This window comes from Scomber scombrus, chromosome 12, assembly GCF_963691925.1.
Source record: "Scomber scombrus chromosome 12, fScoSco1.1, whole genome shotgun sequence".
NCBI lineage: Eukaryota > Metazoa > Chordata > Actinopteri > Scombriformes > Scombridae > Scomber > Scomber scombrus.
The window spans coordinates 5272974-5297931 of record NC_084981.1 but is presented as its reverse complement, the minus strand read 5'-3'; the positions used below and the strand labels follow the sequence as shown (position 1 = coordinate 5297931).

Genomic DNA, 24958 nt, shown 5'->3' with positions numbered 1-24958 from the left:
AAAGGATTAACCATTGATCTCAAAATGAAAAAAAAGTTCTTATGTAGGATTAAGTACATGGTTGATATAGTGTAATAATTCTCTTTTCCTCCACACTGAAGTAATTTATCACAAACACAAAATGGTTCGTCTTGTATTTTGACATGTAGATCTGGCAAACCTGACAGTACATTATGCTTTTTGTTTTGTTCTTCTGGATCAAATACAAGCCACTCATAAAATGATCACCATTTGGCATTAACTGACCTCACTTTCCTTCCCCCTTCTCCTTTGTTTTCATTTCTATCCTCGGCCTTCCTCTTCTGCTCATTTGGGGAGTTTTTTTCTTCACTCTTCAGCACAGTCAACAGGAGGAGAGCCTCTTCTATCACCGAACACCAAATCCACCCGAACCATTAAGTAAATCTGCCTAAATTTGTCATCTCATGACATACAGTATATAATTCAGCCAATACAAACAAATTAAAAACAGGCTTACCTTAATACTGGCATGAACAGAAGCAGAAACACCTTTCCTCGACTTCCTTCATGTTATTTTTGTATTCTGTTGCAGTTTTGTTAATTGATTTGTATTCTGAAATGTCCCAATGGCCGATTAGTCCAACAGCCCATTATCCTGAAAAAAAAAATAGGATGGTCGATGGTCGCACTGCCATTAGTTATGGTTAGGCGTTCCGATTAGGCTACCTCCGTCGTCTTTTGGGTTAGGGTTAAGGTTTGTATGCACTAAATGCCTTAGGAGCAGTGGGATTTTTTTTTTTGGTTGGGGGATAATGGGCTGTTGGACTTATGGGCTTTGGAATTTTTTCAAACTATCGGGGTTTTGGAATAATGGGCTGCTAAACAATGGCATGGCACCACTAGCCCCAGCCCCATTTATCTTACTTATACTGTGTAACATCGGTACCAGTCTTCTTATCTAACACTCATCAAGAAACCAAACACATTTATTTTCAAAAGAATCAAGTTATTCATGTAAACAACATTCTGGGCTTTTAAAGGATCAGTGTTGTAGATTTTAGTGGCATCTAGCGAAACAGGCTTGGCAGAAATTGAGTATTATATACCATCAATATGGTAGGTTGCTATATCCAATCTCACCACTAGATGCCACTTAATTCTACACACTGGTCCTTTAAAGATCAGTAGGTATACACAGTATGTTCCATAAAAACAAATAACAGATAATTGCTAATAATTTGCTCTTTAACTACATGAGGGCCACAGGTGAGTGTGGGTTTCCCAAAGTCTGGATGAAATCAAAAAAGTTGGTTCTTTTTCCTCATTGTGGAACATTAAAAGTGCTTTATATGTAATAGCGTGTTAACTGTCGGTGTTGGCTGACATCAGGTATGTATAATGGTGCTTCACAGTGAGTATAGTGCTACTTGATGCATGTGGTGACACGCAGCAGATCTACAGCGCTGCTTACACTTGAATATACATCCAGTAGACCATAGGATGCTTGACTTTTCCACATGCTTTCAACCTTTTTTCTAATGTCTTTCCAAACTGAAAGCTGCTACCATGTGACCTCCTCTACCAACCTCTTCAAATGCTGCTCTGAGCTGCCATACTTCCCCACATTCTGTCTAATCCTGGGGGTTACACGCTCACGTGCAGCACCTATTACTCCTGGAGGCTGTAACACTGAAGGCAAAGACAGTATAAAGGGGAGTGAATCCGCTCCAAGCCCTGTAATGCTCCGCTCTGACTCAGGCGGCCTCTGATTGGTCAGTTCAGATGGAGGGGCGGTGACAGAGGGGAATTCCCGGCTATACTCTTTTTTTTGACAAATATTGCTTTTCCTGTCCACTGTCACTCATTCAGCTCGGGGTTCTCCAAGAGACAATAACCTGTGATAAATCTGAGAGTGTGAGAGTGTGTGTGTGAGAGTGTGCACCATGGATGGTGAGTACCAACACCTTTTATTTACCATAGAATAACAATGCTGAATAGCAGAATGAGAGGTTAAGATAGAATGAAATAGCAGTAATCATGCATGTGATGTTCAAAAACATGTAATAACTCATGTAACTTTGTAATTCATATGGATGTTTTAAACTTAAATATAGAGTAGTAACTCCTAAGTGAAATGATACTATAGGCACTATGTGTTTATGTGTTATTTGATTTCCTCCTTGTTACAATGATTGAGTGTTATTGGGGTCAGTCAGTATCTACAGCACAGCTTTCGCAGAACTCAGTGATTTTGCAAACCACTTCAAGTGCTATGTTATTGCTTTTTTTTAAGTTTTTATCACCACTATGTTGTAGGATTTTGTACCTTATTCGTGTTCATGAGTTGATTTTGCCTATTTGTCAACATTTTCCCCCCTCAGTTCTTATGCCCTCCATGCTGGGGGACGATCCACACCTAAGTAAGTACATTTTGATGTGGCTTGTGTCAAAATAAGCTGCTTGTCTCCACAAGTCAAAGCGTATAAGCGCCAAAAAATGCCAAAAACATCACTTGAATGTGTTTGCTAGTGAGTGTTTGCACTTCCTCATTTTTTGGTTTTATTTGTAAGCAAGAGCTGTTGCTTTTTTCAGACCTGTGAGAGCCGAACATCTTTGTGGTGAAGGGCTTTATAGTGTGTTAAAATGTCTCTGTGTGTGTGTGTGTGTGTGTGTGTGTGTGTGTGTGCGTGTGTGTGTGTGTGTGTGTGCTACAGCAATCTCTCAGTTCTGTTTTTTCCTCTCTGCAAAATGAGAGGAGGTGCAAGACATGACCGAGCTGCTTTTTTGGCAAGGGCACATTTCTTAATTATGTCAGAAATGTAACAAGACTTGTTCTATATTGACCTATATAGCATTTGTGAGTGTGTTAGAGTGTACATGTTTGTGTGGGTGTGTCTGTGTGTGTGTGTTTGTGTGTATGTTAGGGCCCAGCAGGTTAGTTGCAGTGCTTGTGTCGCTCGGCTGTCATAGTCCACAAAACAACATATTTGTGTTGTACGGCAAAAAACAGAAACACTTCCCGGATCAGTTTTAGTTCCTCTCACACAGGCATCATCATGTGAGGAAGCTTTAGTTTCGTGAAAAAGGATCAAAGATTGACTGACAAAACTCATTTTCATGCTTTGTTTTGGATGCAGCGTAGCTGAGGCTCGACTGAACTGAATTGCTGATTTGCTGATTGCTGGTTTAACTGTAGTTTCAACAGTGTTAGCAAACAATTTCAATGAGAAGCTTAATTTTACTTTGAAAAATCCTTTTTTATAGTCTTATTGCATGTAACTATATGTAAATCTAATTATATTCTTATAATATAGTCTTATTAAATGTAACTATGTAAGTCTTATTATAGTCTTATAATATAGTCTTATTGCATGTAACTATATGTAAGTCTTATTATAGTCTTATAATATAGTCTTATTGCATGTAACTATATGTAAGTCTTATTAGAGACTTATAATATAGTCTTATTACATGTAACTATATGTAAGTCTTATTATAGTCTTATAATATAGTCTTATTGCATGTAACTATATGTAAGTCTTATTATAGTCTTATAATATAGTCTTATTACATGTAACTATATGTAAGTCTTATTATAGTCTTATAATATAGTCTTATTACATGTAACTATATGTAAGTCTTATTATAGACTTATAATATAGTCTTATTGCATGTAACTATGTAAGTCTTATTATAGACTTATAATATAGTCTTATTGCATGTAACTATGTAAGTATTATTATAGACTATATTATAAGTCTTATTACATGTAACTATGTAAGTATTATCATAGTCTTATAATATAGTCTTATTACATGTAACTATATGCAAGTCTAAATATAGTCTTATAACACGTCTTCATAGTTGTCAAGATGACCTTTTACTTTTTTTAACATTCAAATTTTAACCAAACAACAGGAGGTGTAGGATGAGGTCATCAGTTGAACACAGACATTCATAGCGGTACAGGTCAGCACACATTTGGGCGCCAACACCCCCCTCAGTATAGAAAACAAAAAAGGAGAAATGAAGAAGCACGAGTTAAAAAACAAAAAAGAAGCTTTTTATCAGTGTCTCTTTCCTTTTCAGCCTCATCTCTCATCTTTCTAGTTAAAGAACAGAATAAGTCATGTTTGTTATGGGGTGTAGATAGTTGGAGTAGGCAGAAGGGTTTTCCGGTTGTTCACTTCAGGCATAACTGACATTAACATTCGTTTTTCACACAGTAAGAAAAGCAACAGGTGTTACTTATTACATTAACAATGCTCTGCATCACTTACACCTGTGTTCTCCTATTGTGACGTTTCTAAGTTTCCTCGAAGGGCCTTTTTCGTCCAGTTTTAACAAAAACATTTGGACGTCTTGTGAGCTGAGAATCAGTGTTTACACACAGTAAATGTCACACACATGAAGCCATTAAGCTTGACTTATTGATGCTGTAACTTTTGTAGTTCCAGCAAAGAAAAAACTCAACCAAACCTAGTTTATCAGACATATCTACAGAAAACTTCAGGGAGGTATTGCTTGAAACTGGCTTGAAACTTTGTTGTAAAAGTAGATTTGATCGTCTGCTTTATCATCATCTTCTAACTTCCCCATCCACATCGGTTCGTTGACCATTCCCATCATCTGTTCTCTCTATAGTGGCTGAGCCAGATATCCAGATCTTCGAGCAGCCCAAGCAGAGGGGGATGCGCTTCAGGTACAAGTGTGAGGGTCGCTCTGCCGGCAGCATCCCTGGTGAGAAGAGCTCTGACAACAACAGGACCTACCCAAGTCTGCAGGTCAGCCAACTTGAACCTCAGCCTCTAAAACGGCAAAAGATTCACTTAGAGTATAGAGATGCAGCCGATTCTGTTTCCATGACAATTAAAACCACATCCTCTTCTTCCATCCTCAGATCCTGAATTACTGCGGCAAGGGGAAGGTTCGTGTCCATTTGGTGACGAAGAACGAGCCTTACCGGCCGCATCCGCACGACCTGGTGGGGAAAGACTGCAAAGACGGATACTACGAGGCGGAGTTCGGCCCGGACCGCAGAGTGATAGCGTGAGTACGCTTCCCACAGTCACCTCTGTCCAACGACGCACTGTAATATCACTCGGTGACTATATACCCTCATTATCACCTCGGTCTCGGTTTTAATCAGCGTATCTCGTCATTGAAATAAATAAACACACGCTCACCCCTTGACACACGTACACACACACCACAAACATAATCAATGTGCTCTCTATTAATAGTATTTCGTGTTTCACTTGGCGGTTTCGAAAGGAGTGTAAATTGGTGACCTCTCAGATACAGAGGAAGAAACTCAAAGAAAATCACACACACACACCCACGCACCCACGCACACAAACACACACACACACACACACACACACACACACACACACACACACACACACACACACACACACACACACAAAGCATACTTGTCAAACCATGTCTGTGATGAGACTGGCAATATGGGAATTCCCCAAATGACATCACCCATATTTTCTGTGTGTTAGCGAGAGAAACAGAGGTTGTGTGTGTGTGTGTGTGTGTGTGTGTGTGTGTGTGTGTGGTGTATGTGTGTGTGTGAGTTTGTGTGAGATTGTGAATGAGTCAGTATTTTTTTTTTTGTGTGTGTGTGTATAATTTGCAATTCTCTCACGGACCTCGAAGTAGTAAAGCAGTAAAATTGAAATACAACTAACAAAACCAGATGGGTGAGAACGGGTTGCACCATAACTTTAACTTTCACATGTCTCTCAGTATGTAGCGTGACACTGTGTGATATGACTCTAATGACTCGTCATCGCAGCGGTGTCACTTTCTCATGTCATGTTTTGTGTTGTCATTCCCAACAGATTCCAGAATCTGGGGATCCAGTGCGTGAGGAGGAGGGAGGTGAAGGATGCGATCATACAGAGAATGGGCAGAAAAATCAATCCTTTCAACGGTGAGTCCTCCAAACGCCCATATTAATAAATGCAGCATACTAACATACTATGAATGATCACGACTGTATTAGCACAGTGTGGCAACCAATCTAATGCCAAGTGATGCACCAACTTAGTAGTGACAGTGCCATCCCTATAGTTACATGACTCGCTTATATAGCAAAAAAAAAAAAAATACATAGAAAAACACCAGCTTTAACTTTGGAAAAAAAGGAAATAATAAAATCTTACTCTTAAAAATGAAGTTATATTTATTAGCAATAAAGTTGCTCAGGGCTTTTACTGGCACAGTTGTACTTAATCTGGTACTACCAGGGACTTTAGACTTTCTTTTTACTTATTTTGTACTTAAAATTAATTAATTAACAGCGCAAATATAACAACAATGTTAAATTGGTAAAGGCACATTGCTTAATTTAGTCAGAAATGTAACAGAACTTACTGGCCTGTGTAACATTAGTGTGTGTGAGGGTCCCAAAGTTTGATCAGAGCAGCAAACCAATAACAAAAAGGGTGTCAAAGTAAAATATCAGAAAATCTGCATTCTCTTGTTATTGGTACAGCTGTTGTTACTGTTGCTGTTGGTTATAGTCAGTGTGTCGGTCCCGTTGTCGCCGGTGATGCTTTTCCTGCTGTTACAGTTAAACACGTTCAAAACAATTCAGAAGAACTGCTTTCAAACTTTTAGTTGACCCAGTTCTCAGGCAGTTGAGAAGATTTTCCTAACATGAAGTCAAAAATCCGCTCTCTTGTCACCGCACTATCTACAACATTGCCATTTCCTCTAAGCGCTTTCATGCTGCGGTCCCTACTGTTGCAGACAGACAGCGGCTTCTCGTGTACAAACAGGCGTTGAGCTACTTCCCCATTCTTGGTCACAGTTGCTCAATTCAGCACAGTGCAGGATGCCACGTGAGAGCTGGGAATGCAGGATTCATTAAAAAAGGGGGAGGGTGGACCGAGGGGGGTTCCCCCAGCTCTCAGAGAGATGATGATAAAAGTAGGGTTTGGCACTTTACAGGTCTGTAAAAAGCAGAGAAGGAATGGAAGGTTTGATCCATACACATGTAATATTATCTGCTTTTCAAACATACAACATGTTAGATGCTGATCTCTAATCCTACAGTTATAGATATGAAGCACTATATTACATAGTTTTACATTTGCACTAGGCAGATTTGCATGTTGGCAGGTCTGAGTGTCAATAAATGGTGACTGAAACGGTTTGAATTAATTTTATTAACAAAAGAGTCTCCTGTAAATCACACAGAGTTGACATATTTATAATTCCACTCATTTATTTTGATCCATCACTTACTGTAATTGCAAAAGTGGGCACTGCGGCTATTTTGCATCATTCTTTTTTAGACAGATTTTGAAAAAGAACAGTCAAAGTGGGAGCAACAGAGGCCAGCATATCCAGATTTTTAGTCCCCAGTGTAGTTCAAGCTCCAAAAAACGCTGGATCCTACATTACCCATAATGCATGCCCAATTGCATCATTCGTAGATCCTCCATGCCTACATCTCAGGCCCAAACCGAGATAACCCCTGATGACATCATCAGGGTTATTGTCTCACCTTTTTAAAATCCCCTTTTAAAGCCACAAAGGGCATTATGCAACAGTTTTTGCAGGTTGAGTAGAACAGGTAAACTAATCTTCATGTATACAATCAGGTGGAGTGCCCCCTTTAATTTCAGTTGAGCCAAAAAAGGTAAAGTACAGAGTCTCAAAGTCTCAAAAGAAACATAAAAAAGCTCCTTTGCAACGTCAGCTCGTAAGTCAAGCTGACATTTTTAGTCTCTTGCTCTGACTTCTGACCTTTACCATAAGATAACCACATCTCTATTCTTTATCTGCTCGCTATAATACATTTACGGAACTAATTTAAGTTTCATCAAGTTGCAGTTAAAGAAGCGTTAGCCTGCTTTACTTTCGTATTACAGCATTACAGGATCGCTGTAGTCTTTGATATTTACTATCTTCCAAAGTCAGAAACTGACCCTTTGGTGCTGCTTCATTTTGGGGACTAACAGCAAATGTTTTTTGGTTTTCTTGCATATAAACGAGCACGAAAATGCGAGTTTACCCACTCGGACGTGTTTTTCGCAACATTTACCGCCACTCCTTAACGGAGCGATTTGTGTTTATTGGTTACAAGTACAAATGGAATTTATTAGATGAATCAAAAAGTGTGAGTAATAGGTCAGACCTAATTTTTTAGTGCTTATCCTCTTTTTAAAAGGCGTGTTTTCTAGCTTTTTATTTATAAAAGGGAGCTCAGGGCGGTCAGAGGTGAGCAGATAACGAGAGCGGCGACCTCCGACATAGATGAGATCACAAAAGAAATCTTTGTTAATGTTATTTTCCAAGAAGAGTCATTTCTGGTACATCGCCGTCATCATCCAGCATGAGTGGAAAAGGGGCCACTGTGTTTAACGGACTTGAAGCTGGATAAAGACAACCTATATTTTCTTACTTTTTACTCTTATTGATTTAAACTGAGCGAATAAGCTTTAATTTCTAGATGAACTAACATTGCAAACAAGCCGAGGGAAAGTCTCGGCTTCACGATTGGTATAAAACAGCTGTAGTGCAAAGTGTAAGGTATAAAGTTGCTGGTCAGGTTTGCAGGTAGACATGCTTCACCACAGTGGCCCATCAAATGTTTTATCACCACAGACATGTGTGATTGACATAGCTTCAAACCGTCCCCTCTATTTAGCTCAACTTCTGCTGTGAAACTCAGCTGCTTCCTGTGTTGGGGGGGGGGGGGGGGGGGGGGCGGGTGGGGGGGGGGGTGGGGGGGGGGGGGGGGAGGGGGGGGGGGGGGGGGGGGGGGGGGGGGGGGGAGAGGGAGAGAGATAAGTACACACCCCCCCCCCCCCCACACACACACACACACACACACACACACACATACCTCCCCCTCTCTGCTCTGCTCTCCTTCCACCCTAACCCTCCACTCACCCCCCATCACACCATGCACCACCTTTTACACAAACAACCCGTCCTCCTTAGAGCTACCGAGCCACATCGGTGTACTTTGCAGGTTTGAGTATCTGAGGCCCTAATGAGATTACACACTGGATGAGATCACTGGCTATTAGTAGACAGCTAAACGTGGAGTCTGATCTCACCTGTGCCAGCGATGACACACCACCGCCTACCGTGTCCCCAAAGCGCATGACGTATTAAAGCTCTTTTATTATTCCCACCAGATTTTACCATGTGGTAGTAAAACCTTGCAAATGTTTGTTCATATCAGGAGAGGAACAAACAGTTCGTAGCAGTTTCATAACCTATATATATATAGAGAGAGAGTGATGCTACTTTATGGGCTTAAATAAGGATCAAAAAGATTTTTAGCTTCCGGATTGATGTTTAAAAAAAAAAAAAAAAAAGCAAACTCAAAGCCTGTGGCTGTAGTAAACCTGTGAAAGAGCTCCTTTGTAAACCTGTGAAAGCACTCATAGACTGCATGAGAAATACAAGTCAGTGATGGTGTAGAGAGGATGTGTAGTTTTTATCTCAGGTCACAAGAAGAGTAAAAATAACCGTTTTCATTTATAACCGTTTCGTGAACCCATTTGAACCCATACATATGTATTATTTCTATTCAGATGTTGCTGGCCTACCGCCTTAAAGTCAGAGCTGGGTGCTTGGTTGAACAGTGCTGTTTAGGAATATTATGATGATGTACTATTGCACTTTCATTTGCACCACTACTGTTTTGCAAGTACAACCAAGAGTACTATTATTATTATTGAGTATTAAGTTAAGTAATAGTCCAGAAGTAACAAGTAATGTAGAGTCTTTCTGAGCAAGCAGTCCAAAGCTGCTTCAAAAATGTAGGTATGTTATTCTTGAATCTTAATTGTGTCACGTCAGTATATGAGATAACGATGGAGAGTTGTATTCGTAGAGGTAGCAAGTTCCATAAAAACTGTTCCGTAAAACTAAATGCTCTTAGTTGCAAAGCAGATATCGCTATTTGTTGTTCCTCTGTTTGTTGCTGGTAGTTTTTCCAGTGGCCTTTTAGTATTTGTATCAGTAGTAAAGGTTTATGTGTATTATGTAACTATAATGATTCAGGAGTCATTCTGTCGGCCTCAGTAAAACATGCAAATATCAGATTGCATGTCAACTTGGTTAAATTGTGAGTCATGCAGTGGAGACGCTGTTTGTGGTGAGGTATGGCACCTGCCTCCCCCTTCCTTTCTCACTCTCACATTCTGCTCCGACACTCACACCAACCACCCCCGGCCGCACCTCCCCCGACCACCCCGGAGCCAATCGCTGCCCCCATTACCACCGTAGTCGATGGTCTCTCTTCCGATCGCAGCTGTCCGACGACTCCGACGGGCCCACGCACAAATTCCTTCACCGTCGCTAACCTACCTTCTTTCTTACCTACAACCCACTTTCCTGCACCTGTCCGGCATCCGCGTCGCTTAATAACATGCTCCACAAACACTCACGCACACATGTAAGACCAACATAGTATGTTCCATGGGTGTTCTGCTACGAGAGTTCCGCTTTCATAAACGAGCGAGCCTTCATTTCTTCCTCCTTCAGTTTCTCCACTGTGTTTGTCTCAGCACCACCTACAGCACATAAACCTGATGACCAAACACAAATCTGAAATAGAAAAGAGTTGAATGCAGCAGCAGCAGCATGATTTTTTACTGTAACAGAGAGACCATAAGACCCCTCCAGAACTTTAGGTTTAACCCTCTCAGCATCATTGTTGTTCAAGACACTCAAACTCCTGTTAAATGTTAAAGAAACACATTTAAAATGACATTATATTAAATGATTCACACGTTGTTAGAAAGCAAGCGCCTGCTATGGCTCGATATAATAATTTGATTTATGTTTGAGATTGTTTGGCAGCCGTCCAAACATAAACGGGCACTTCCTCATAAGAATGAAGTGCTGATTTTGTGATGAGCGGTGTTTATCTCGGTCAATCACTGAATTCAGAAGTGTGATGTAAAGCTATATTATTTCTTATCTGAGAACGACGAAGCCATTTCTTCGAAACATAAAAGGAACTCCTCATTTGGTAAATGCTTGCATACACCAGTAATGACACATCATAAATTTACATACTCTTAAAAACTCTTTTACACGCAGTACTAATTTGGTGAATTTGCTTTGTGGCTCAGACTTAAAGTGCAGTGATACAGCCGGCCTGGCTATTGTATATATCTCCAGGAAGTCCACTGCTCCTGGTCAGCAAAGAATTCGGCATATTACTCACCATAAAAACTGCAACTTGGCATTTTTACACTTCAGTTTTTGTACTTATATAACCAATGAGATATGACAAGTTTATTTTTGTTTTATAGTTACTGGTAGGCAAATCAACTGTTGGCGCCAGGCTAGCTCTTTGAGTGCTTTTATAAAAGTTACAGCTAGGCAAACATGTTTTGACCAAATTTGATCTAATATGAGAGCTTGTAAACACAATTTTGATAACTTCTGACTAAGCAGAAAAATGTGACTTCACTTGAGCTGGAATATTTAGAGAAAGAATAGCTGGTGCCAGAAGCACAAGCAGAGACAGAGCAGGGGGAAAATGTTTGTACTGAACATGTCAATCAACACAAACAGTTTCCCAACGTCTCATGTGTGACTGCATTGTGTTTAAGTGTTTGTGTTATGAATATGCACATATTATCACCATGGAGTATGTTTGAAACAGTAAAAGATACATTTTAATATTGTACTATTGGTGGTGGGTTAGGGTTAGGGTTGGTTTACATATTGAAACATTTGGGTGAAAGCCATTATGAAACTATGTTCATTTAACTAGTTAACATGTCCCACCACTTTCATACACGTCAGGAGCCACCATGGTCACTCATGTCGGGAGTCTCAACTATTACCTCTGTGTTGTGTAGACTCTCGCACAGACACACACACATAGTTCTTTCCACCCCGAGGTGACGTCGCTTTTAGCGTCACCGTGGCGACAAATTGTAGGTGGGGATGGCCTCGACGTGAGAGCAAAAGATAGAATTGAGAGATGGAGGAAGAGAAAGTAGGCAGATGTGAAAGCCTGGTGTGTGTGTGTGTGTGTGTGTGTGTATGTCTCGTGTGTGGGCGTCTCTCAGTTAAAGCTCTCCCTGCAAGGTGTGTGTTTGTGTGTGTTGCCCCTGGGGGCGGTATGTGTGACGCTTGAAAGTGTGTGTGTGTGTGTGTGTGTGTATGTATGTGAGTGTGTGCAGATGAGAATGTAGGCTGAGGACGCTTGTAGAAGCTTATCTGTGACGTGTTTATGTTGATCCAAAGTTGAGGTTTTGGGGCCATCGTACAGGTTTTACTGACTCGGCCACGACATGAGAACATTACAAAGAGTCATCTGTGTCTGTTTAACCACATGTGGTTTATTATATTAATTCTATAATGATCTATTATCATTAGTTATATTCATTGCATACTTATATTGTTCCCTAACCCAATTAACCCAGAAAATTGCATTGGAGTGTAAGAGCTAATAAAGGGACAGTTCATACATTTTGAGATATCCATCTTTAAATCATCTGGTCAAAATAAGTTGTATTGCCAGAAACAGTATTCTGGTTGCTCAAGATAATTCACAGTATTTGCATTTACCTTATTTAATAGGGATTATCCATTTTTGTAGATTCACTGTTTACTATATATACAGTAGATATCTATACATTAAAACTGAGGCCGTTATAGTTTTATCATTGCAATAACTTCTACTTCTTTAATTACATTTTTCTGATGATACTTATTTTTAAGTACTGGACTATAAACAACTTTTGGTTTGTACATGTGTAACTGCGCTCTCATCTGGCTTTTATAATGACACCTGTCTCTATGTGTGTGTGTGTTTGTTTGTGTGTGTGTGACCTCAGTGCCACAAGAGCAGCTGCTGCAGACGGAAGAGTACGACTTGAACGTGGTCCGCCTGTGCATCCAGGTCTTCCTTCAAGACGACGCGGGCCACTACACCCGAGCGCTCAACCCTATCGTCACCAACCCCATCTACGACAACAGTGAGTGGCTGAAATCTGTCTGCAACAAACTGTGCTCACGATGACCTTACATTAGGCAATTTACAAGTGATGAGAACATCATGTAATTGCCCTTTACTGGAATACAGGCTGTCTTAGGTTAGGTGTGTCCAACTTAAGGTTCAATTGATGTTGGAGCTGATGATGTTTCATTAATTAAAGCTGCAATTGGACCAATTAACATGCATGTTTCCCAGAATTACTGTTAAGACATTTAATTCAAATTAAAAGAGAAGCAGCATTAAGACTATTAAAGAACACTGCAACTTGCCATTGAATCCCATGATATTGCTACTAGAAATAATAGTAATAAAACATGCAATAGTGCAAGTGACGCACATGACTGTGATTACACACCTACAGTGTACTGTGTGTACCTGTAGAGCTGCAGAGTCTGTGAACACCAGTGTTTTTTTGCAAGACCTGTGTGTGCGTGTGTCCAGTCAATATTCTCTCAACATTGTTTCAAGTGTTTTGCACTCTGTGAACTAGATTAGTGTTCCTCACACAAAATCTAGAAAGGGGAAGTTAACGCTCAAACAACACCCGTTACCATGGAGTACTTCCTCTTCTGACAGCAGGCATGTGACATGTGACTCAACCTGGTGAGGCTTCAACTGTAAACTGACTGTGGTCTTTTTCTAAACTGAGGCCGATATTAAAACCAGCTCCACCCAGCCACTTCAGCCGTTTGTCATCATAACACATTAACAAAGTAGATAAAGTAAAGGCAGATTCTGACATTGGAAAAAAAATGAAGTCTCATTTTATGTTAAGTATAATTTGACTTTATAGTTGATCTTTGTTGCATGTTTATAACACGTGTTTCTGCATCATCAGGGGCCCCAAACACAGCAGAACTGAGGATCTGTCGGGTCAACAGGAACAGTGGTTGTGTAAAGGGAGGGGATGAGATCTTCTTGCTGTGTGACAAAGTGCAGAAAGGTACATGATCTCTTGAATGCATTTGGAATGAATTGAAAAGCATTTTATGCTCTTTACAATGTAAAGGTTTTTTTTAATCTATCCTGTTTCTATTTTATCTCTATTCTTCTTCATTCAATCCATTTATCCAATCATTTTCTTATCATGAAATTGGCTTTTTCATAGCTGTAGTGCTTCATCTCTTTGCATGTTCATTCATTATCCCATTCCTGTCATCCCATCGTCCCTCTTTCCACCAGATGACATCGAGGTCAGATTCTTCACCACCGATGGCTGGGAGGCCAAAGGCTCCTTCTCCCAAGCTGACGTTCATCGCCAAGTGGCCATCGTCTTCAAGACTCCGCCCTTCTATAACACCTCAATAACAGACTCTTTCACCGTGCACATGCAATTGCGCCGACCATCTGATCAGGAAGTCAGCGAACCACTGGATTTCAGATATCTGCCCGACGATAAAGGTGAGCGGTGATCATCATCTTCTCTTTGTCTGATAGTATCCAGAAAAGAAAGGCCCGTTTCTCAGTTGGTTTCAGGCTGATTGGTGGAAAGTTTAATAATGGTAGTACAACTGGGTAGATCTTATACCACATGTCCTTCATACTAATTACAATATGCAGTATATGTGATCATTTTTGTGTTTCCTTTAGATCCTTATGGCAATAATGAGAAAAAGCGAAGAAGATCAAACTTGATGAAGATGTCAGGTAAGAGTTATGATACTGGATATAGCAGAGCGCTAATCATCCTATGTATGTGCATATCCTTAGTCACGTCAATACCCATTTATGTATTCTAACGAAGATTTCTTTGCTTTCTACGCCTTTAGCTTGCCATTTTGCGCACCTGCCAATGAACAGGCCAAAGGCGGTGCCACACAGTACCATGAGTCACGTGCAGAAAGGTAATTGGTTTATACTGGATTTCCTACAATTAGCAAATAATGAGATATTAAGACAAATACAACATTTCATCCAAATTAGCATAATCCTGTCCTGCTATCACACTCAAAGCCGTTATATGTTTTCCAGACCTCAGCAACATGTACCTAAGGCAACAACCTTCGATGCAACAACAATCTGCTGTATTCAACCAATCCTACCAACCAAACCCCCAAGGTGTAATGATGACATCACAGGCTCCTAATGTGTCAGTCAACCATACATGGGTAAATCCCAACCCAGGACTCTCAATGGATACGGTCACCATCAACCCTACTGGTGCCATGAGCAATTTGCAACGTCTCAATAACAGTAGGCAACAGCAGCAAACACCAGGGTCTGGTTACAACCACTGTGAGGGTAACGTCCTCCCTCAGCTCTCCATGAGGGACTTGCAGTGCTTGGACACAGTCCCCCAGGCTACTGTAATGGGCCAGCCAGAGTCCCAGCACCTCTTCCACATGCAGCAGCAAAGAGAGGAGCTCATCTCTGACACCAGAGTCCAGAACCACCTAGGAAGTCAGAACCAGGGTCTCCAAACTATGTGGTCCAATTACGGCAACTCCAATCCAGTTCAGAACACCTTCAATGGGTCTGGAGGAGGAGGAGGAGGATCACAGGGACTGGGCTCCTATCCCTTTCTAGAGGGAATGGAGGGGCATGAAATTCTAAAGAACCTGGTGGGAGGTGTGCCTCAGACTGGCTTCCAGCTGAAGCAAGAGCCCCAGATCACAGTGGGGCAGGAGTCTCACGCTTCCCTCATGCAGTCCCCGAGAGAAAGCCAAGGAAACACGTACATCAACTTGCTTCCTCGTCCTATGAGCAACGGCATCAACATGGACGGTAGCGGAAACAACCACTCTCTTAAAAATCTTCAGAATCCATACTCGCACAATGGCATGGGCTCCGATGGCCACTTTGCAAATGTGGCGGACTGGCTCAAAACAGCTCGGCAAAGTGAATACAAGGAATGACATTGTTGGCATCAAGAAATAAACAGAAGCAGTGCCAAGGATTACATTGGTCTTGTTAAGCCTTGCAAGACAATACATTTTGGCCTAGTAAGGCTTTGTGGACATTTGCTTGGGTTAGTAAATTCCTGCCAAAGTTACTTGCAGCCAATTGGACCCACAAGCAGAGAACTATATAGTTTCTAGGTGTTAAAACTGATTACTCCCTAGTTTCCTCTTTTGTAAAGATACTTCCTACCTTTGATTGGGCAAAATTGGCACTTGGTAGGCTGTGGTAGGCTGTGTTTTTATTGATCTTTGCTTCCAATTATTCATCTGGAAAGACACCTTTCTCCAAGAAATTTGGTTTCTTGGTAAATATGAGACAAGAAATAGAACGTGCAGTTTCAGAATGTTGTTTCATTTCATATCAAGGACGCCTTGTTTAAGATCTTAATTCACGATTACAACTCAATTCTGTACAAGTTCCACCTCAACTTTTACCATCTGAGCCGTTGGGCTGTTTCGAGAGGTAGAAAGTTTAACGACCTTTGTAATCACACTGCTTAATTCACTGATTGGTTCAGCTTCCAGTTGCTGGTGTTAGTCGATTGTGCTGTAGATGCTCTCCGGGCTAATCGTGAAAACGGAGTTCACAGGAGTTCTGCAAGGTTAAAATTTGTATGTCAATCAATGATGCGTGAGGTTGTGACGATGACGATCTCTCAAAGGACACACCGATGGTTTCCGAACCAAACGTGCTGAAGAAGTGAATGTAGTACTTTCTTTTCTTTGTCTTTCTCATTGTGGATTCATGTGAAATATACTGTATAGTAATGTATGTTTTGGTTGGGTGTTTAATCTTGAATAGTAAAATAATAGGTAAATGGATGTTGGGGATTTTGGAAGTACATCAGAAGACATTTCTTGTTGTCATGGGTTTATTTTTCATTGCTTTTGTACAGGATTCTTACATATTACACGTCAGTTAAATTGTGCTACTGTTTTATTGATTTTTTTTATCAGAGCATTTGCTGTTAAATGCGCTCTGTACATACATGTTAGCCATAGTTGAGAGTGAAAGCTACAACCATGCTGAAGCACTCAAGAACTGGCAAGTACTGAAATTTCCATTGAGGAAGTGGGAGGAAGCACTTTGAGTGGTGTCTTTCCTTTGTAATGACTATGTCATACCAGTGATCACATGTGCTATTCAGAGTTCTCAGAGCATTTCTAACATTGGTTTTATAGATTACAGATGTCAGATTTGTATTTTATTTGTTGTTTTATTCATTCGGCCTCACAGAGCGTCTTGCTTGAGGACATTTTGATAGGACACGAGGCTGATGATGAACAAACACTGGTTCTATTGCAGGGCTCCTCTGTCATCTTTAGCCTAGCTCATCCTAACGTGATGTATTTTAATTCTATCCCCTCCAGGAGCCTTTTTTTTGTCTTAAATGAAAGTAAATATTTTGATGACGACTTTGTAAGATTTTTTTTTTGTTTTTCTTACAGGATTCATTTTTAATAAATGTATTATTCCAGATCTTTTGTCATGTAATAATTATCTGTATACAATATCTTTTACACTATCCACAGATACATAACATTTATGCAAGTGGTGTAAAGCACAACAATGTGTCCTGATAGAAGATCATAATGGTTGAGTGCATTATTTTCTATATTTGGACACCTCAGAGTACCTTTTCACATAAATATCATGCCACTGAACAAAGCATTTTTTCACGACCGATCTGTTCACATATTGATTTAGTATACATAATAACATTGTACTAAATTATCATATCAAGATATTGTGGCTCATTGTGGCTGGTTTTCATGTCTAAATGCATAATAATTTAAACTTGACCAAAATCCATGACATCTCAAATACCTGACACCTTTATTTTTGAAAAATTATAGAATGTTGTTCTAAATTACTTACCATTATATCAACATTAACATTGACATAATGCCCTGATGATTTCACCTAGTTAGTCATAATTTCGGTATGAATATTTAGACTTATTAAAGGTCTACTTTGTAACAGCTTCCAGTAGTATTACCAGGATTTTCCCTTATTTTTTGAAAGGTACCTGTGACTTGTATATAAGTGACCTATATGACGTCATTAATTAATACAACACACTTTACAAGAAGCCATCGCATACCATCACCGAACCTTAATCAGGCCATGACTAATGTCGTTGTAATATCAAATACTGAAAACAAGCCCATTTGCGGGATGTGTGTACGTACGGTGTTTCGCCATGTATTACACTGAAGTTAAATTACCAGACTGTAAACAATACTACCACATTAGAGACGATAGTTTATGTGTGTATTAGTGTGTAAAATGCACTTCTAAAGACACTTCTGGCTGTCAGGTGTATTGTTGTTTTTTTGTTTTTTTCTGTTCTGAGATAATAAGGTGTTGATAACCTGACAGTGAAGTATTTCTTCATGACTTTGACTCAAACAAGTCTAAACAAAGTGATGAGTACATTGAGCCCCATGACTTTGCACTTTCAGTTTAAGCCTCACTTGGCCCTGCCCTCAGATGACTTCTCAGCATGATTATTTTGGTCATGGGCGAAACATGTTCTTCCCTTTCTTCTCAATCGGGCGAAACAACATAAAAAAAAATCCAAAGCCAGACTGAAACCTGTTTTATTGTCACTTGATTAGTACAGTTGTGAAACCTATTGTTTTCATGTCCATTCACCAATGTGAAAAAGTGATAGGTGCTTTTAACATTACTCATGTTTACAATATTACTTAACTTTTGAGTCTTACATTTTCTAAGCCTCTGCTGCCTTCGAGACTGTGTTTGATGATGTTTTTGTGCCATGTCAGGTTTGGCAAGAAATCCGACAAAGGCAGGAAGCAGAAGCTGAAGTGCCAGTAAAACAGTATCAGTCCAGACATCAAAACTACAGAATAACTTACCTAGTGGGACTCCTAGTAAAAGCAATCAAAGGAGAATCTTGTAGAAGTATGAATACTGGATACTATTAGATAATATGTCCTCTATTATGTCAGAGACGAATATCTTGTGGGTAAAATTGTGTTTTTATTTTTATTTAAAGCTCTAATTTATCAGATTTCTGTGTAGAACGAGGCCGAATCTAGAAGTCACCGGTTACTCAATAAAGGAAATGTGGTAGCAATTATAGTCACAAGCGTTGAGCAATAATGGTTGAGTAAGTGGATACTGTGTCAATCCCAATTACTTTTTTAAACTTCTACATTGTTATTATTAACAAGCCTTCCTCATAGTTTCTTTTTCTAGTTTCTATTTCTAAGTTTAAGAAACATTATATATTAAGCATACTTTGTAGCATATACCAAATCACATGTTTAAATACTTTGATTTCTTCTTCTATCTTTAATATTAACATCAACTAGAAGAAACATTTAAATACATGCAGGTGTTCTGGCTTTAAGTAGCAGCTGCATGTTTACTACCAAACAAAAGGGCTGTTTCCTTTAGTCTGTATTACTCTGTAGAAGATGATATTTTGCAGACACGCCTAACGGCTCTCTAGAGATGTTCCTTTTTAGTTCCTCTTAAATACTGTAGCACAGAACAACTTACTTGAAATCAATCAAGTCACATTTTTTGTATTTGTGTGAAATGTGTCCGTGTTTGCCGCCACAAACAGATGATAATCTACCTCGTGCTTTTGTTATGACTTATATGAATAACTGATCAGATCTAGGAAAAGAAAGCAATTATGTCATCTCCTGTTGTGTTCAACGCTGGACATCAAACTGAGCTAGATGCTTTGCACGTCATTTTACATGAATTGACGCTCCGTTCTGACACATGTGAAACTGATAGTCACCTCAAGGTTTTAGCTGTCTTGTGTCAGTAATTAAGAATTACTTGTTAAATATCTTGCCCAAAGTCTGAGGCTTGGAGCATGCTGAGATTTAGGGGTTTTATTTGCTCAAAGTACTGATGTTAAAAGATATTTAGATGACCTGCGTGACACATTTCTATGATTAGCAAAACAGTGGAGCTATTATTCATGCAAGCTATTATTAAATTTAAAAATCGGAACTGTTTTTATAACCTTTGCACCCCCATAGCAGTGAAAAGACTAGAAGACTGACACCTTTTTTTGAAGTGCCTTTTTTTAGCTTTGACTATTGAAGATGTGAAGATTGAATACACATCAAAGTTATAAGTCATCATGTTGTGGCTTTCTATTAAATTATGAGTTTTGATGTTTGACAAGGTGAAAATGTTTTCTCGCAAATGCAAAAAAAAAAAAAATACACTGGTGAAATTTTTTTTTTTAATGATGGTGATGATGACGTTGTGAATTTGTTTGTACAGTTTCATATTCCCATCAGTCTTGTCCACATTTTGATCACAATAAGGCGTTGGATGTTGATTAGGTTTCAAGTGTACATTTTGATCCTAATCTTGTTTCTTGATAAATTCTGTGTTCTGTATCAACAACGTACATTTACAAGCAGTGTGTCCTGAAGCGTCATTACCAAGGAACTCAGGATGTGCTACTTTGGAGATGTTTGTTTTTCTCTTGTATTGGGAGACTGAGGTGAAATGCTGTATGAAGCTTCCTTCCTGTCTGAAAGGAACCACACTGAACCTTGATTTAGCCTCAGCGCACAGGATACTGTGTACAACCTGTCACAGGCTTTTGGTTTTGGTTCACTCGTCCCGATTCGAACATCCGTTGTTATTGAAGTTTCAATTCGTTATATTTATCTTGGTTTAACCCGAAACCCGAAAGAACCCCGATGACCTCGACAATTATTCAAATCTATAATGTCAAGAGTAATATTAATACAGAATAGCTTAGACGAAGCAACTTTTAGTCAGAACAACAACAACAACAAAAAAGCTAAGAATTACACTTCTGATATTGTTTTAAAAAGTCTACACGGCTAATGCGTTAGCAAACTATTGCCACATCCAAGACACATAGAGCTACATTGCACTGACGTTGTGTTTTTTGGCCACCTAAATTAAGTCTTATTCACGCTCCTTTTTGCTCTGATTTGGTCTCCACCATCTCAAAAGGACGCATCGGTCTCTCTGGCTGCTAATTATCCACTCTCTTCACCAGCTAATTGCTAACTTTGTCCGTTAAACGTTTTAGGCTTGATATGTAGCATACAGCGGGTTTATACAAGCTTTCACATTACACAAATCCATTTGATCAAAGGGAGGACACATTTTTTGTACATTTTGTCTAAGTTATCTGGTGTAAATAAGCAAAAACTCCACCAGAAAGTACCAGTGTTCACATAGGTCAATCAAATGTTTTCCTGCTCTTTTGTTGCGTTTAATCTGTAGATAACATGACGGCAACGCACACAATGTTTTTCTTAACGTGACATAACATCTTAACTGACATCTGAACTTCCCTGGCGTAATGTCTTTCTTGACATTCAGTTCAGACAGTTCAGTTCAGAGAGAGCATCAGTTCAAAGGTTCAGGGACGAGATGTAGATCTGTGAGATTACTACACCTTCGTTACGTGACAGTTCGGCTCGTACCACGTCGTACACTTGAAATAATGGAAATGTCGAAGTTAAGAATGAATACACCCAAGACACAAGGGGCAAGAGAAGGGAATTAAATGTGACATGTTAACTCTATCACATAAGAGGGGCAACAAGGCTCCATGAGGACCCTGCTAATGAGTGGACACATTGGTCACACTCATGGCCAAGCAGCCTCTTGACTTTATATACCTCTTCTCGCAATAGGTTTAGTCTAGAGATTTCAATTCCTTTTCAGACTTCTAACATGCCCCCACATTTATCCTCAGGCTAAATAAAGCCTTTCTCACAGTTGAGTAATTTTCAGGTTCATTTCTAAAATAGCATTGTGAAGCTGTTAACTGTGGGCTCCAATGTTAAGGTGTGAACCCTTAACCCAGTGCTTACTGGTCCATGCACGTGTGAAAGTTTAAGAGTTTAAGATAGCACTGAGTTATGTAATGAAACAAGGTATTGCAGCATAAAATTGAGTGTGTTGGTAAATGTTAACAGGACTGCATGTCCTCACAAAGACAATGAAGTAATTATCCCACTCAGGACATTTCACTTCTGCAATGAACCCCACTCTATCAATGTAGGGTTAAACACAAAGTTGTCACCAACTGCATGAGTGTGTGGATGCACATGAGGGTTTAGTATGTTATGTCCAAATGCGCAGCCATATTTGTGCTTCTGTTTATACATGATGAAAGTTTGTTCTAGACACTCGATGCAGTGTGTGTCTTGCAATATTTCCTAACCATGTCCTGGAAAAGGCAAGCTAGACCTGTTTAGCCACCTATTTCCAGTAATGCCCAACCTCTTGCTGCTCTGTCTCCTCCCCCTTCCCTCCACTCCCCTCCTTCCCCTCTCTCCACTACCTTTGAAGCTCTGAAACCCTCTTTCGCTGCAAACAGCGGCATCCGGTCACACTGCATCTGAATGAACGCATCACTATCTCACCAAATTAGGCTTGGCATTGATGCAATCAAACGACAGTGCACTGACAATAGCAAATTAGATTTTAATGGTATTTGTCAGCTAAAAATCATTACTAAGTGATTTATCTGACCCATACACTGTACCAATCAAAATTCAAGTGAATTTTATGTATGTATTCACATATTAACAGAAATTTAACCTACAGCTTTTGCAGTGATTTTAATATAATATAAAGCAGAATGAGGATAACATGATATCTGCCCCGTGGATTTAAATAAATCTTTTTTTTCTTCTTCTTTTTCTTTATCACATGTCAGGTCTGCATACAGCAATTCACCTTTTTAAGGAACAAAACTATCTATCTACTTCTGGATCAACTCGTGGAATGATACCCAAACAAAGTCATAACCTCATATAGTCATCCTTTCCACCTGTAAGATCACTGAGCTAACATCTCTCTATGAATTATGGAGAACAGTTATTACTTCCATTCTCTGAGAGCAATTTCCCTGATCCTACAATTTGCAAACTTCCTGCAGCACATTTTAATTATAGGTACTGTACCTTGTGTGTAGCTAGCAAAGGCTCCTCATACAAGACCTAACTCATGTTTCAGAGAAAGGGAAAATCCCACCACGCTCTTACTGTGAATGTTTGACCAGAACAGCGTATACCTGTGTGTTACAGCATTGTTTTTTAGAGATCTTATTCTATAGATGAGTGAGTACTCCCTGTTGATTTATGCAAATGTTGTAAGTGGATAGGAATAAGCAGCATAACCACTTGTTCAGCACATATACACTACAATACAAAGCCAAAACACAACAATTACACTTAAATTTGGATTAGATTGCCGAAACACAGAGTTCAGTATTTGATAATGAAATATGATAAAGTTACACACTAAAAGTAGTCTTCCTAAAAGCTGACTAGCCTAGATGCCCTTTAGATTACCCAAAAATTGAGTTCAGTATCTGATAGTGATATATGACAAAGTTAAACACTGTGACTAATTACCCTTCAAATTTAAAACCCTTTCCTCTCAACTTCATTATTACATATCCTAATTTCCTCCATGTTCATTACAGTGGACATTACAGTTGTTAGCTTATCACTAAAGACCGTTTCTCTATTTCATTTTTTTTGACAAGCAGCCAAATAACACACAGGTGTTAAATACACACAAAACATCAACTGTACGTTCCACCAATATTTTTTCTCTCGACAGTTCCACTTTTGTACTGCGTCATGTACGCTTCATGCAATACTCACATACGCAGTACAAAGAGAACACACACACATACACATACGTAGGGGCAAAGAGGAACTGGTGCTTAAAGTAACCACATCGCTTTACGGCCAATCCAGCGTGCTGCCCAGCAAAAACACAGCATATAACCAGTTAGGAAGACTGGAATTTCAGAGCGAATGAAGGAATGTTGCGTTAGAGTGATGTCATAGGTCTGGTCCGACCAGCAATCTAAATTTGTACTTAGAAACAGAAAGAGATTAGACAGATATGGGGCGGCAGGAAAAGATTAGGGATTCTTTCAAAGAGTCTTATGATCACTACCAACTGTAGATGTATAAACACAGGAATATACAGGGTAAGTTTGTGGCAGCCCCAGAAATTGTTCTACTCACTTCATTGAGATTGGGAGATCATTATCGGTAATCCTTGATCCCAAAAATATCTGACAGCTTTTAGAGAGACTTCTTGTGCAATACACTGCAAGCAGACGAATGTGATTCATTTGGTTCAACTTTGTCATGGCGATTTCTTGCCTTCAATTCCCCTGCGTGGGATCAGTGTTTTCGATTGTTTGACTTAGGCCCATAGTTTCAATCTAAGGAACATTTTAACATTTTGGGAAAGGCACTTTCTTTGTTTTCTTTGGGAGATCGATAGAGGAATCGATTTCCTTATCTAACTTTAACTTCTCTAACTAAGAATTCAAATAAAATGTTCAGCTCCTCCTTTATTTCAATGCTCTCATCACACAATGGCATTTGAGACTATTGGCTCCCAACTTAATTGGCTTGAGGCTCTTCATACCAAAGTCATACCTACGCATTACCCCTCTTCATAGGTTCTTTATGTCTATGAGTTGTGACCAGTGATGTTCCCTTCTTAGGTTACATTTTAACAGTTTGTACAGACATGAAAAGGTCAAAGAAAAAGCAAAAAAATGTAGGACAAAAATTGTGCTGCAATATCTTGTCAATCACATTTCAATCCCTCAGATTTAGTGTTTTACCCCTTCGGCTATCCAAAGTGAACTGAAGAAATGATATTATTTGTATGATGTAGAATAACATGACTTGCATGCAAAGGTCTGACCTCAACTCCATCCAACACCCTTTGTGTCGAACTTGAACTACGAAGTAGACCTTATCACCCAACATCAGCGGCCGACCTCATTAGTGCTCTTGTGTTGCAGCAAATTTCTGCAAACACGTTCCACAATGTTGTAGAATGTTGTTTGCAGATTGCATGTTCAGCAACATCGTATCATCATGCTTTTGATAGTGTGTTAAGAAGCTGACCTTTACATATTTGCTTAAATGTAATAATCCTATACCGTCTTTGACATCCATATGTCATCGCAGTGCAAAAGGTCACAGGTACTCAACATGAACCCCAAATACCAGGACCATCATCAGCAATGAGATCGTCCCACGCACAGCAACATCACAG

General features: G+C 39.6%; 1 protein-coding gene across 1 annotated transcript; it reads left to right on the top strand.

Moving 5' to 3' along the window:
- Positions 1-1826: 1826 nt before the first annotated feature.
- Positions 1827-17303, top strand: rel (v-rel avian reticuloendotheliosis viral oncogene homolog). The gene is made up of 11 exons (XM_062430873.1): positions 1827-1911; positions 2343-2381; positions 4606-4745; positions 4862-5010; positions 5817-5908; positions 12804-12944; positions 13803-13907; positions 14147-14365; positions 14555-14611; positions 14734-14808; positions 14936-17303. Exons 1-11 carry the CDS (start codon positions 1905-1907, stop codon positions 15817-15819), a joined length of 1908 nt encoding a protein of 635 aa, XP_062286857.1. The 5' UTR covers positions 1827-1904; the 3' UTR covers positions 15820-17303.
- The last annotated feature ends 7655 nt before the right edge of the window (positions 17304-24958 follow it).

Coding starts and splice junctions, on each gene's coding strand:
- rel (XM_062430873.1), top strand. Junction 5,011..5,816: donor CCGGACCGCAGAGTGATAGC/GTGAGTACGCTT, acceptor CATTCCCAACAG/ATTCCAGAATCTGGGGATCC. Junction 12,945..13,802: donor CAACCCCATCTACGACAACA/GTGAGTGGCTGA, acceptor CTGCATCATCAG/GGGCCCCAAACACAGCAGAA.